The sequence below is a fragment of the Marmota monax genome, unplaced genomic scaffold, assembly GCF_021218885.2.
Source record: "Marmota monax isolate L192 unplaced genomic scaffold, Marmota_monax_Labrador192_F-V1.1 WCK01_AAM20220418_F8-fsc00218, whole genome shotgun sequence".
In the NCBI taxonomy this organism is placed as follows: Eukaryota; Metazoa; Chordata; class Mammalia; order Rodentia; family Sciuridae; genus Marmota; species Marmota monax.
In genome coordinates, this window is record NW_026694764.1 from 1,108,154 (window position 1) to 1,123,571 (window position 15,418).

A 15,418-nucleotide genomic window follows, 5' to 3' on the forward strand; every position below is an offset into this window, starting at 1 on the left:
AATCCTACTTTGTGCGCTCAATTGTGGTGTCATTTGAGGAGCTATCCCTACCTAGAATTTGTTGGTCCACCTGGAAGAGAATGTTCTTCCTTTGGGGAATGGTTGTTCCCGAGCCATGGGGGTTGCCTCATCCTCTCTGGCCCCTTGGATGGATGGATGGGCTTAGGGTAGTGGGCTTGGGGAGTCTGGAAAGTAGAGACCTCCTTGCCCCTCTCCCTCAGCCTAGGAGTCTCTTCGTCGTTTTCCGTTATTGCACTGTCTGCAAATCCATGGGTAGGCTCCAGGTCTTCCTGCAGAGCCAAATTTGGGTAGCCGCCCTCCGAAGAGGGTCTCCTGGGGAGAGTCGATGCTTTGGCCTGCTTGGACTGGAGCCCTGTAAATGCTGCATCGCCCAGAAGAGGAGCCAGCTGTGCCTCAGAGTTGAGGCGGGTGGAGGGAGGACACCAGCGCTCAGCAGATGTCCGGACGTCTGTTGGGTTATATTGTTTGGCACCCAGGGGCTCTGGCTGACCTGGACTTTGGGAGTTTTGTTTTTTGCCTTATTTTGCCTAAGGCTTTGTCGCTACTGCAGAGCTTGGAAGACACTCCTAAGCCTAAGGAACCGTCCTCTTTGGAGTCCCCCGCCGCACTTGTCCTGAACGAGGAGATTCCCCGGCTGCAGATCTTCCTGGACACAGGCCTAGAACTCGCTTGCTGAGTAGAATGAGACCCTGGGAAGCCGTCTGGGGTTAGATGGAGGGCTGTCTTTGGGTACTGTGGTGGCAAGCTTTTACAGGCATGGGAAGGATATTGAAATCTAAGAGACCTATTCAGTACTAAAATTGTTAAGGTGAAAAGTTATGGAGTGAATGGCTCCATCATGCTCAAAGGGAGAAAGGCAGGCCTAATGGAAAAAACTAGTAGGTGGGTGGGAGGAATGGGGGGAAGGGATGACTTATACAACTTTTTAAAGTGTATCGCTGCTTGAAAATCCATTCATTGCTTGCCTGCAGCAAACTTGGACTAGCACACATGCGCTGTAATAGATGCTAATGGTGCACTATGTATATTCTTGTTTGGCCAAGGAAGTAGTGAGGATGCAATCTTTGGATTTGCTTATGCGGGGGAGGGGGATATTACTAGCCAGTCACTCCATTGTGCTGGGGGAATCCTTAATGAATGCATGTGATGCTGCTCCAGTTAGAGGCCAGAGGCTTTGTTAATGTTGCTGTTTATATCCATATGGTGTAGAAATGGTCCTCTGGGGGAATAAGCAATAAAGCTTTGGTTCCCTGTGCATTGATCAGCTGAGCCCTTTTGCACTCCTAAAGGCTGAGCCTTTGAGTAAAGGAAGGAATTCCTTCCCTGGTTGTAGTGGCACCCCCCTCCTCCACAGAAAATCTTAATGAAGCTTCTCCAGAAAGCTTCACCATAATTGATCTCAGGACTATCAGCAAAAGGATCTCTGCAAAAGAGTTCAACTGTAGTTTTAAGCTTCTCATTTCCTGTTGCTCTATCTTAAAATTAATAAATTTGGCCAGGGGCCTGAAAGAGATTAGCATTCCAGGTGCTGAATGCCCTTTTACTAGTTTTTCCACAAATATTTATGGACTTTCTAGTATAGTAACAATATACATATTAGTTTGTAAAAGATTTCAAGTGGGAAGTGTGTTTGCAAATGCTGAGTGTGATAAGGAAGACAGATTTTTTAATGAGGCCTCTTGGGCCAGAGGCCTTAGGGCCTGGAGCTTCACAGAGATGTTTACATTTCAAAGAGAAGAGAAGATGTTACTAATTGGGCTCCTTGGTAACTGGCAGGAGGAGAGAAGAAAGGGGAGAAGAAGCTCTCCCTTGTCATTCTGACTGTCCTTGAAGGGTTAATTTGCCTAGAACAGTGAAATAAAGAGCTGCTTTTGTGTGAACTTCCGCATACTGTGAACTTCTGAGCCCCTCCCCTTACACACTGGGTATAAAGTTCTGAAACTGCCTGAACTCAGGGTTCAGGGGGATTGATTGATTGCAGTGAAAACTTTGCCTTCTGAACCTGGTTGCAATCAAATAAGCCTGCTTCCTGTTTCTTTTTCTTTTTGTTTTCTTTTTTTTTTTTTTTAATATATTTTTTTAGTTGTCAATAGATCTTTATTTTTTTTTTTAATTTATTTATATGTGGTGCTGAGAATCATGTGCCTCACACATGCTAGGCAAGCGCTCCGCCACTGAGCCCCAGCCCCAGCCCTGCTTCCTGGTTTCCTATCTGGTGTCCTGACTAGTCTGTCCCTACAACATGGTCATACTGTGACTTTCAAGGAACTGCCTCTTCTCAAGGGGACAAGGTACCTCTTGGACCAAAGGCAACAGGGAAAATCTAGGGCAACGAAGGGGCTGGCCTTTCAGGACCGGCTCTGCTTTTTAATGAATGACCCATCAGTATTTGGGCTCATCCTTTCTTGCCACATTCCTGCTTCTTTTCTCCTAATAATAGGCCTTCTCCTGCCTTCCCTTATCTTGCCCTGAGAGCTTGGCACCTCCCTGTACTGTTCCTCTGTATTGTCTCCTAGTAATCAGTCTAAAGTCTAACATCTTCCATATATTCCTCAATTGTAGTGCCCTGTCTACTCAATATGCTGCTTTGCCATTTGCTCACTGAGGAATGCAGTTCAGAATAGGGTTGGGGCAGGGGAGTTCATACCCTATAGTATCTGTTGGGCCCCATTTGAACCTTAGATTGACAGGGGCTGATAGACACAAATTTAATGTTCTAATAAGTAGTATATATGAAAAATGACACCCCCCCCCCAAATAGTGAGACCTGGGAAAAGGGGAGTGAGAAGGAAAGCCATACATTGAGAGCATTGATCCTTTCCCAATTCTTTCATTCCTGGTGATAAAACAAACCCTGGGGAAGAGGTGTCCATCAAACCTAGAAAGGCAGTCTCTGGAAAGAGGACAAAGCATTAATCCTTTTCAGATACCAACCACTGACCCCAGGGCCTCCATCAGGTGTAGTAAGATAAGTCCCAGAGACTGACTGCTGACCCTAGACTCCCTCCCATTTTGCCCAATAAAAGAGATCCCAAATTCCTGAGTGCCCAAGCTGACATACTCATTAATTAATTCACCTCTCAGTATAACCTACATAAGCCCAGTCCCTTCCTTTGTTCTGGGGCTCATTTTCCACCAGGAAAGTGGGTCCATTCCTGTAGGTGTAGTCCCGTTCCTGAATAAAGGCTGACATGATCTGTGAAGTTTGCATCCATCCTAGACTCTTTGTTCTAACAATAAGGAGCTGAATATATTGTATTAGTAGGAACACAATAATGATTTTTTTAAAAGTATTAATCATTTCATTATCATAGTGACAAGAAAAAATGTTTTTTCATATCATCATTACACTCATGCTAGAGATAACAATACTTTCTGTTTTACAGATGCTACTTGGTGTTTTTTTTTAATATTTATTTTTTAGGTGTAGATGGACACAACACAATGCCTTTATTTTTATGTGGTGCTGAGGATGGAACCTGGGTCCCACCCGTGCTAGGCGAGCGCTTTACCGCTGAGCCACAATCTCAGCCCCTACTTGATCTTTTTTAAACACATTACTTATTATGCTTGGAATAAATGAGCATGCTTGGGCTGGGGATGTGGCTCAAGCGGTAGCGTGCTCACCTGGCATGCGTGTGGCCCGGGTTCGATCCTCAGCACCACATACAAACAAAGATGTTGTGTCCGCCAATAACTAAAAAATAAATATTAAAATTCTCAAAAAAAATAAATCTTAAAAAAAATAAATGAGCATGCTTAATAAAATTTAAAAAGTTATAAAACATTCCAAGATTTTTAATTAACAAAAATACCTACTCTTATACAGTTTACATACCACTTTCAATGTTAGTAATAGAAACAATGAAATTATTTCTTGATATTTAACAATAACAACACTAACTTCCCAAGACATGCACTACAACCATATGATAGATTCTGTCATTGATATGATGGTCTTGGCATCTTAATATATTATGTTCGCTTTTTAAATTAAGTCCTGTTTACTAAAATAAAAACAGATGAAGGCTCAGTTGGTAAGAGTGCTTGCCTTACATATATAAGGCCCTGGGTTCAATCCCCAGCATCAACCAACCAAACAAACAGATGAAGACAATGAACAAGATGATCATTAAAAAAAACGAATACAAATAACCCGTAATGTTTTTTTATCAACCCCATTTGTAATGAAAGAAATACAAATTTTAAAAAATAATACAACATTCTTCAGTTATTCTGACAAAGATTAAATATGGAGGAAAAAAATAAAAGATAATACCTACAGTTTACCAGGGAGTATACAGATAGGCATGGTCACACATACTGTACTAAATGGAAGTGTAAATTGGACAGCTTTTTTGGAGAACAATATGGTAATACTTACCAAAACTCTAAAAATGTTTAAGCCCTTTGGATCAGTCACTCCACTTCTGAAAACTTAATTTTTTTAAAAATTTTTAGTTGTAGTTGGACACAATACCTTTATTTTATTTATTTATTTTCATGAGGTGCTGAGGATTGAACCCAGGGCCTCACATGTGCTAGCTGAGCACTGTACAGCTGAGCCACAACCCCAGCCCCTCTAAAGAGTTTCTTAAAGACGTAATTAAGCAAGTGCCTCAAAATGTACTGGGACATTCACTGCACCACTTACAGTAACATAATGCAGACAATCAAAAATGCCTAACAACAGAAAATAAGTTCATTATGGCACATCTTTCTTATGCCAAGTAGTGGGCTTCATCTCAATGCCATAATCCCAAACCTCCTTTAGCTTTTTCCTTTCCAACAGGGTCTACTTCTAACAGAGGCCAAAAGAATGTCAGATGCTAGCTTTCTCTATGACCAAATCTGAGTTGATGGAAAATGAGGGGAAATCATTTGGAGGCTAAGAGGAGAAAACTTCCACACCCATAAAATAAATGTTACAGGAAAAATGGTCTTTCGTGCCTTGTAGATGCAATTTTAGGAAGATATAAGACTAGAAGTTATAGCATTATGCTGGAGAGTGGGATGAGCCTAAGGCAAAATCAATAAATTGAGGCCAAAAATAAAAAATCCTTAGAACCGCTAAAAGTTTATATAACAGAGGTATTATGAAGAGTTTTAAAAAATGTACAAAACAGTATTTCCCATTAAAAAAAAAAGTTAACATGGATTCAATGGCCAAAAAAAGTCTGGAAAGATAACTCAGAGTTAAAGAGTAATTTATCTCTGAAAGATGGGATCCAAATGTTTCCTTATTCCATATTTGCACTATTTTTTTTTTCTATAATGAACATGTAAAATTCTGCCAGCCTTTTTCCATCAATTCAATGCAGTTTCTGACTGGAAGAGGTAAGTAAACGTATTGTTCCAGAAGTCTTTTTTTAAATATTTATTTCCTTTAGTTTTCGGCGGACCCAACATCTTTGTTTGTATGTGGTGCTGAGGATCGAACCCGGGCCGCACGCATGCCAGGCGAGTGCGCTACTGCTTGAGCCACATTCCCAGCCCCCAGAAGTCTGTTTTTTTAGTAGTAAAAGTTTTCAGTTTTTAAAAAATTGTTTTGTGAAATAAAATTTGATACCATCGGGCATTGATATTTTTTTCTGCGAATATGGAAGATTACAATTTTCAGTTCCCTTTATTATGTAGGGAATCTTGTCATGACTTTGTGCCATTTTGGATTGGAATTTCTTCTGTGAAGCAAAAATAGTCCCCAAATAAAGGATTTTTCATGGGAACAGCAGATGATATTAAATCATTAAATCTGGGAATAGTAAACTGCCTCTGGGTTGGTATAGAATCATCTTGGGATGAAACATCCTTGTGTCTAGATCCACTGGATTTCCTAAGAACTGCAAAAAAAAAAATGGGGTTCATATATTTTGCTTTCCTCAGATGCCCATTATTTTTCTTTCTCTCCATCCAGGAACAAACGTGTTTCTTTATAAACTTGACCTATATCCAAGTTTAATGGAGATATATCAAATTCAAGCCGCTGCAATTCAAATCCCTTCAGCATCCAATTCCTATAAAACACATCTAGCTGAGTCCATTCAGCCTTAAAGCTTCTGATTATTTCCCATTCTTTGTTGGTAAACTTCCTTTTCATGATATGAAAGAACTCTGGAATTGAACCTCAGCCTGGAAAACTAGTCTTCGTTATATCAATTCCAACTTGTAGCTCAGGTTCCGTAGTAAGCACTGCATAATCCCCTTGATGAGAGATGTTAAAGTTGAAATTAGGATAAGGATTCAATGAGTCCTTTGCAAGGACTGGATTTCCTTTTGCAGTTCTTTGCAAGCAGATATGGTGCTTGAGGGATATTCAGTTTCTCTGCAGCTAATTTCCTTATCATCAGACCACCAGCCATAGCTGTCTTAGTGTCCAGGGCAAAGACAAACTGGCCGATGTGCTCCTTCTGGGGCCGGAGAATTGCCTTTCACTCAAGGAGGTCAGCTGTTTGTTCTTTTCAGGCCTATGACTGATTGGATGAGGCCTCCCCACACTGTGGAAGGCAATTTGCTTTATTCAAAGTCCTCCAAGTTAAATTAGTCTCCTCCAAAATCACCTTCACAGAAACATCCAGAGTAATATTTGATCGACACCTACATCTGAAGACATACCCTCACAAACCCTATGATCACAAGTACTATTCTCATCTTTATCCTTGATTTACAAGGAAACCAAGGCAGAGAAAGATGTTAGATAACTTCCCTAGAGTCCCACAGGAAGTTTACCAACAAAGAATGGGAAACAATCACAGCCTAGAGGCAGTTTTCTATTCCCAGCTTTAATGATTTAATATCATTAAACAGTAAATAAATATATAAATAAATAAATGGTGGAGATGGAACTCAGCCCCTTGCAAACTAGCTCCAGAGTCCTCACCCACGCCTCAGTTGGACAAATAGCCTGCTGTCATTGAAGACCTGGAAATGCATCCAATGTAGAGATTCCTGGAACTTGTCATTGCCCACTAAGGGGCCAAGAAGATAAATTTGTCAAAAACTATAGGTTTCTACTCCTTTTGTGACCCTGAAATATATTGTTTTTAATTTCCTGTGGCACCCACCAAATTCCAAGAAGCTCTAATTTTCTTTAACCAGTAGTATATAGCCAACTGGTAAAACAGCTCTTTTCAGAATCTGTATTTTGCCCTACATATAATTGTCTGCTCTCATCTATTTTACCCATCTGACAAAAATGACTTTGATGTGGGAAATGTCCACATTTCCTGTAGGAAATACTTGGGGTGATCCTAGTACTCCTGCCTTGAGGTTAACCACTCCCCTGGAAAACTAATAGAACCCCCAGTCCCTCCAGAGGAACTGTCATGTCTCCACCATTACACCCCTGCTTGCAGAAACATGGATTTTTAGAGGATGTCTTCATTGCAGAGGGCAATTACTATTTGCTATTTTGTATAACAAAAGGGGATTAAATTGGGCCAGGGCATCTTTGAAATAGTGTGGATGAAGGAAAGCTTGGCTGTGTGGGTGGTATATGTAACGTTTGTATGTTCTGATGAGTGTGTGTGTCCTCATGTGAGGGCAGTCAAGTGGCAGAATATAATGGACATGTCCCGATTGCTCCATTCCCCAGCACGTTAAATGGTAGCAGAAATAGCCATGTTTGTAACTGACCTTTTCTCCCTAGCCCTAGCAGACAGGTCATGGAGGAGATGTTAGCAGGGACCATTTCCTGGGAATAACAGAGGAAGGCCGGCTGCAGGATTACAAGGGACAGGTGAGTGTAATTCAACCCAAAGGGTGACACCTACATCTGAAGACACGCCCTCGACTTCCTGAGCCGGGACAATGCCCAAGTCACTTCGAAATGTAGTGATCCATCGGTCAGAGCCTCTTGCTTCAAGATGGAAGGCGTGGGTCATTCAGAGTGGCTCCCCACACTAGCCTACCCTGCAAATTTTGGATTTGCCAGCCTCCATAATAATGTGAGCCAATTCCTTAAAAATCTCTCTCTCTCTGTACATCATATTGATACTGTTTCTCTGGAGAATCCTGAGAGATACAGGGTTGTCATTAGAATTAGATGAGCTCCTGGACATAACACTTTTCAAACAGGGCAGGGTTGGGGGCCATGCTAAGAGACTTCAGTATTCACACATCTGGTTGAACTTCAAAGATATCTGTGCTCTCTTGCTCTTTGAACACATCCCAAAGCTATTGAAAATGCCCTAATGCCGCAGTCTGGCTGGGCACAATTCAGGAGCCACTTGTCAAAAGAAACGAACTTCATTTTTAGAACACACACACCAAACCACACAACTCCTCAGGAAAACCTTCAGAGCCCAACTGCCACCACCGACTTCCCACAAGCCTCTCAATCCCCCCACTCCTCCTGCTCTTGAGGCTGATTGGCTGGGTCACATGGGCGGAGCCAAAAGAGTCCCCCAATGAGCAGCTCTGTGGTCTGAAAGGGCGGGGAAACAGCCCAATGAGCATCACCTCAGAGGAGTCAATCAGCTGGCAGCTGGAAGTTTGCTGGGGCCGCTGTGAGCCAATCATCAACTGGCAGCCGGAAGTTTGCTGGGGCCCCTTTGGCTGTGGCTCTCAACACCCTTCTACCTTCAGCAAGTCAGCAAGAGACACTTGGGTCTCCCTGCAAGTCAGACACTCAGAGGTGGCACAGCAGGAAGTTGGAGGCTGCCTTCAATGACTCTTGGTGTTGCAGCCCCAACAACTGTGGCACCTCCAGCTGGGAGCTACAACTTGAAGGACAGCTCCTTGGACAGATCCTGAGCTAATAGTCTCCACCTGCACCTTCCTGGTGGTGTGGCTCAGAGCTTCCTCTAGATTAGAACTGTGATGTGCAGTGCAAGGCAAAAGAAGCAAATAGTTTGATCTCTCTATGCTTCTGAGAGACTTCTATGAGGCCTTCAGTCATGTAGAGAAGAAACAAAGTCTAAGACAAATATGGTCTCCTGTCCTTAAGATAGCTGAGGAATCAAATTCAGATGCAAGTTTTGAATCTGCCACATTTAGCAGAAAACATAAAACGCTGTGTGGACACAGGGAACTGATATGGAATCCATCTAAAGCAGCAAGTTCATTATGTATAGCTTTCTTGTCTTTGGAAGTGAACAGAGTCTTGGCTGTAGGGTCCTGAGAGGCCTTAGGGTCTTATACAGTTAGCAGCAGAAAGTAGCCACAGTTATCTTGATCTTAAGTAAAAACATCCTTTTCAAAGTATGAGACTCCTTTTCCATTATGGGGCACATCTAAGAGCTGGCATACAAAAATTCGGGGACATTCTCATCCCCTTAGGAGGATCCTGATAGAATCAACCAAATTTATGGAACTCGTTAACAGTGTGGCCTGAGCATGAAGATCAGTGGGTCCAGAAAGTGGCATCTCTCTGGCTCATGCTTGTGAGGCAGCTGGGACTAATGTCACATGTGTGAATCCCTCCCTTTCCAATTTGTTTTATGCTTATGCACTAACCTTATTAAATTCTCTGTAGGGATAGTTGTGGGTGGTTGAGCTATGCTGACCTCTCTCACCCATCCAGTGAGCAGGGAAGCCAAGAGATTGTACCTACCCTTTATTGCTGCTGTAGTCCCTCCCAGCCACCCCAACATGGTTTCAATTTGTGCAGTTTGTTACCCAAGGTCAAATGTATCCCAAGAATATTAAGTGGAAAATTCCATAAATAAACAATTCCTAAGTTTTAAATTGTGTGTCATTCTGAGTAGCATGATGCAATCTCTCGCTGTCCTGCTGTGTACAGTCTGGGAAGTGAATCATCCCTGTTTTGTGTGTGCACATGATGCTGCATATGCTGCTGCCTGTTAGTCACTCAGTAGCTGTCTGGGTTATCAGACCAACTGTCATAGACCTTGGGTTCAAGTAACTCCTTTTCCTTAATGGCTCCAATGTGCAAGAGTAGTGATGCTAAGAATTCAGATATGCCCAAGAGAAGCCACAAAGAGCTTCCTTTAAGAAAAAGGCAAAGTACAATAAGATATTTTGAGAAAGAGGGACACATTCATTTAACTATCTACACACACACATATATTCTATTTTGTTATTGATCATTGTTGTTCCCCCTGCCTGCTTTGTGCTAGGGATTGAACTTAGGAGGCTTAACCACTGAGCAATATCCTTAGTTCTTTTTATTTTTCATTTTGAGACAGGGTCTTGCTAAGTTGTTTAGGGCCTCAGTAAATTATGGAGGCTGGTTTTGAACTTGGGATCCTCCTGACTCAGCCTCCTGAGCCACTAGGATTACAGGTGTGCCCCACTGTACCCAGCTATTGTTTATCTCTCATTGTACCTAATTTATAAATTAACTCTATCATAGGTAGGTATGTATAGGAAAAGTATAATTATAAGCTTCAGTACTATCCACAGATTCAGGCTTCCACTTGGGGGTCTTGGAATGTATCCCCTGCAGAAAAGGGGGGACTGCTGTACAAACTATATGCTTGACACTGATCTGAGCACCTACATGTATTATCTCCTGACACTCTTAGAACAACCTCAAGTCAGGGACACCATGGAAGAGATCCCTCCACCCAGAGAGACCCGCCCCACCACTGTACAGTTGATGGGAAGGGCACGGGGTGGGGACTTAAGTGTGTTGGCGATAAGATCAACTTGTGGTTCTGAATCTTGGGCAGGGGTAATGGGAGGGAAGTTTTGCTCTCATGAGTCAAAGGCAACCTTTGTATAAATGTCACAATACCAATGGGTTCAATTCTTTTTTTCCTCTTGCTTCATGAACTTTATTATTTTTCAAAATTTTTTATTTGTCCTTTTTAGTTACACAGGAGTCTCTCAGTAGAATGTATTTTGACATATCATACATACATGGAGTATACTTCCCATTCTTGTGGTTGTACATGATGTGGAATTTCACTGGTCATGTACTCATATATGAACATAGGAAAGTTGTGTCCGATTCATTCTTCCATTCTACTGTGTTTCCCATTCCCACTACCCCTCCATTCCATTCCCCCCCACCCACTGCCCCACATTCCAATCCAGTGAACCTCTATTCCTTTGATTTTTTGGGATTGTCTTATTTCACTTATCATGATAATCTCCCGTTCCATTCATTTACTGGCAAATGCCATAATTTCATTCTTCTTTATGGCTGAGTAATATTCTGGTGGATTCAATTCTAAGATTACCATTCACTGGAGTCATGGGTGGTCTATTAACTTGGAGATGATTAGTAAGGTGGACCCTGGCATCATATGGATAATGTGATGGTTCAGGGAAGGAACTAAGGGAGATATCTAGAGAAAGTTCCTTTACCATTTACCTATTAATAAGTTCCCCATGTGCCAAGCAGTATACTAGGCACCGGGAAGGAATTGATGAGCACATTCGACATGGCTCCTTCCCTCAGGAAGCTTACTATTTAGTGGAAGGAGATGAGCAATGAAGTAGCATGGATGATGCCATGTCTGATGGGCAAGAGGGAAACAGGATGCTTCAGGAGCACAGGGCAGTGTGATACCTAAACCCAGTGGAAGGGCATGGCATCACTTTCTACAGGAGGACATCTCTCAGCTAAAACCTAGACTCCATCCCCCGCCCCCCCAGGCCACCTTCTTTATCTTTCCTGGCTCTAGGAATACATCTAGATTTCAGAAACAACATTTGAACCAAGATCAAAGCCAAGTCCAACATGACAATGGGAGGTGCCCACAGTCTTGCCCCCCTTTCTTTATTTTTCTAAGTCAAACAGATAACCTTGACTGCTCTGTTACCTGGCCAGCTGCATGTTTTCCTCTGAAGGATGGAACCCAAGCTGTGGCCTTGGCCATTCCTAGGTACTGATAAAGTTGTCTAGATTAAACAATGAGAGAGCAAACATGTAGAAACTATCCCTGCTCCTGAATTTCCATGAACTCTATGACCCAACCCTCTTTCATGGATCTGCCTGCATAGAACATGTCCTTTTCTTGATTTTCATCTAGAGGATGCTGATACCCTCTATAATAAATGCTTTAGATAAGATCACCCTGGCATTTAGTGCATTATTTTTCCTTTGGAACCCCAACCAGCTCTATCTTGGGATGATTTGGGATAGTCCCTGGCAGCAATTCCCCTGTCATTACTTTAGGTGAAACTCCAGCTCTGAGTTTGGCTGGATAGAATAACTGAAAAATAAATCATTCCCTCTCCTATTCACAGGTCATTCACACTCTCCAAGTACACATGTCCATTTTTCCATTGTCTCAACTCAGAGGCCAACAGCCCCATGACCTCCCTGCTTCTGTGTGCATCTGGATGGGACAACGAGTGCTCTGGGCTTGGCTGCTGGGGCCCCAAGACCAAGACCAAGCTCTTCAAGATCTGCAGGAATCTCGCCAGCTTCAGAGGAACATTCCCCGAGATGCTGTTATCCCACCTGGACAGTAGGCTGTGAAAGTCAAAGGAGGTAGTCTGGGGATCTGTGAGGCATCTCAGGGCAGGAATGTCCATCAGGGGGCATCATCCATCCCTTTATAGCTAGACAGCAAACTCAAATGATAACTTATTAATGATGAAGAAACTGAGACCCAAAGAAGGATCAGGCAGAGCCAGGACTCAACTGAGAGCTCTCAAGACTTCAGGTGTTGAGCTTGTCAGAGACTCCCTAAGTCTCCCCCCCACTTCTCCCAGAGTTCCACAATCAGATGAGGATGGATCTCCTTCAAGGCTCGGTAGAGCTGGTCTTTGCAGGCCCAGTCCCAGGACCGGCTGAAGCTAAAGAGCTTGCGCATCTGGCCCGGCTTGGTGGGCTCTGCCCGTACCTTCTCATACTGTTCTTCGCTCAGCACCTGTCCATGCAGCTTGTCCAAGACAGGGTCCACAGATGTCACTCGGGCCACCAGCTGTTCCCGATGCCGGTCCACAAAGTGCAGTGAGCCCAAGGTATCTGGGGAGTAAAGGTGAGGCTGGCAATGAGCAAGGAAAGGCTCCCACCGTAAGCTCTACCCCTGATCCCACAGTTCTGGCTCTTGTCACTTATCTCATCTGCATCTCTGGCTTCATATTCCCTCTGGAAAGGCATTGGACACCAGCAAGGCACCTCAGCCCTTCCTCATGCCAGCATCTAGCCTGGCATTCTGATGGAGTGGGGAGGAAGGATTCCTGATGGGTCATTGTGGCAGAGGGTGGGGGTGCTAGGGCCTCCATGGGCAGGAGCAAGGTGGATGGGGAGGAACTCTGCCCTGGGCATGCATCACTCTTTAATCAGATCCCTGCTGAGGCTTGCAAAGAGAAGTTCCTCCAAGACCAGACAGTACACCCTAGGGCTATACCTGGCTCCTGTGGTCTCTGACAGTTGTTACTGACCTTTGGTGACTGGAGGGATCGGAGTGGCTGCAGGTCTGAGGTCTCCTGGAGGAAAAGAGAGATGTAGAAGCATTCGTAAAGGTTATAAATATGTATGGAACACCTTGAGACTCCCCACTTCTGAGATTCTTTGATTCTGAGAACAAGCTACAGACCAATTGGGGTAGAATCTGGAATAAGTCCTGGAGGGCTTTTAGGGATTATCTAGATGAATCCCTTCCTTAGGCAGTCAGGGAAACTGACTCAGAGGGGGATAATCATGGACTAATAAAGAGAGAAATTATCGGAATGAGCAATAGCAATTTCTCCCTCAATGTCTCAGACTCAAGGTTTTATCCTGTCTTGGCCAGCACTGAATCTGTGATGGAGAACTAGCCAAGTCCCTTGCCATATAGCTTAAACTATTTGACATCTTATTCTGAGCAAAAACACTCTCTTTGTACTTGTTTGATCTTCCATGCACACAGACCGAATATGTGTGTTCTGAATTAGGATGTCAGAATCAAGAACAAGCAAAACCTTTGCACATGGGAATAATGAGTGAATTTTAATAGGAAAGTCAGTGGCAGAGGCAGCAGCAAAACAGCAGCAAATGAAGTGGCTTAAATAATTAATTCCATAGAGGGGAAGGGGCAGTTCACATCAGTTTACATGAATGAGGTCTGAGAGTTTGAGCAGACCCTAAATTCAGGGGACCCAAAGGGTAGGGAAGTGAGTACAAGGACCCAGGCTGTGGTACTGGGGGCACTGGGTCCATTTGTATGCTGCAGTGGGTTTTAGGGGATGGTGTTCCTCATACTCAATTTTGACTCAGAAATCTTGGAGTCAATCCTGACTCATGCACAAACTGGAGCATCTATTGAGAAAGGTGACAGGGAGACCCAGGATTAAAAACCAAAGTATAAGAAGAATGATAGAGGGAACTGGAGATGTTTAGCTTGCATAAGGGTAGACATAAGGAAGCCGTGAATTCAGTCTTCCAGTATCTGAAGACATTTCCCTGGGGAGGGAGGTAGACTTCTGTGAGCTTCAAGGGACGGAAGTAAGATAGGAGAAAGAGGTTGGCTTAACATGAGAAAGAAGAAGAATATTGCTACTATTTATTAAGGATCACGGCTTGAGGCATGGGCAGATAACATTTTATTTAGTCTTTCCAACAATCCTACTAGTTGGTCATTTTGATCCTCATTTTACAGATGAAGAACCCCAGGCTCAAACAAGTTCAGTAATTTCCCAAGGTTATCCAGCAAGTAAATGCTGGGGTGAGATTCAAACCAGGTCTGAGGCTGGGGCTGGTTATTTCTCCTGCTGTAGTTGTATCCAAGCCAAGGCTGAGTCCAGCCTATCCCCTTTCCACCATGCTGTGGAGCCTGTGTGTCAGTCCAGGTGGTGCCATCACCATTGTTTGACAACTGACAAGGGCTAGTTGTCCCTAAAAGTACTGATTATGGGATTTTGGTTTTGGGGGACGTTGGTGCTGGGCTAAGAAACTATAAGTTTTCTTTACTCCTGAAAGTTCATTATTTGATTTTCTCTTGTGTATTTTGAAAATACTGACTGATCTTGGTCTATATAATGTTGGTGCAAGGTTGGCAAAAGTGGTTTAATCCATCAATGGCAGAACCGTCTAGTGCTTTCTCTCTCTCATTTCATATCCAAGCTATCATGAGGAACTCTGTCAAAAGCCCAATGGATGTAAAAATCTACTGTTTCAAAAGCAGTGTGGAGCCCGGTGTGGTGGCATATGACTGCAATCCCAGTGACTCCTGAGGCTGAGACAGGAGAGTTGCAAGTAGGAGGCTAGCTTCAGCAGTGTAGCCAGATCCTAAGCAACTTAGCAAGACCCTGTCTCAAAATAAAAAATAAAAAAGGACTGGGAATGTGGCTTAGTAGTATATCGCCTCTGGGTTCAATCCCAGTATCAAAATCAAACAAACAAACATAGAAATAAATACCCCCCCCCCCAGTGTGGAGATACAACAGTATACTGGAGAGAAAATGGGGCTTAACTAATCTCCAGGATATATAAATAACTCAAAAAAAAATCCCTCCAAAACAACCAATCAATTAATGAGCTAAGGAGCTAAAAAGACAT

At 43.2% G+C, this 15,418-nt stretch overlaps 1 protein-coding gene and 1 pseudogene across 4 annotated transcripts in view; both read right to left on the reverse strand.

Annotated features, from left to right (window-relative positions):
- Positions 1-5,667: 5,667 nt before the first annotated feature.
- On the reverse strand, positions 5,668-7,901 carry LOC124079489 (L-aminoadipate-semialdehyde dehydrogenase-phosphopantetheinyl transferase-like; annotated as a pseudogene).
- A 2,815-nt stretch (positions 7,902-10,716) lies between these two features.
- Nlrp1 (NLR family pyrin domain containing 1) overlaps positions 10,717-15,418 on the reverse strand; it is a 42,598-nt gene continuing 37,896 nt past the window's right edge. For 3 of the 4 annotated variants that reach the window (XM_046425066.2, XM_046425064.2, XM_046425063.2), the window contains exons 16-17: positions 13,324-13,368; positions 10,717-12,904 (exon numbers count right to left, since the gene is read on the reverse strand). In XM_046425066.2, coding sequence (XP_046281022.1) covers positions 12,612-12,904; positions 13,324-13,368 — 338 coding nt within the window. In that variant the 3' untranslated portion in view covers positions 10,717-12,611. The remainder of the gene's footprint in view (positions 12,905-13,323; positions 13,369-15,418) is intronic. The other variant, XM_046425067.2, reaches the window with a different exon arrangement.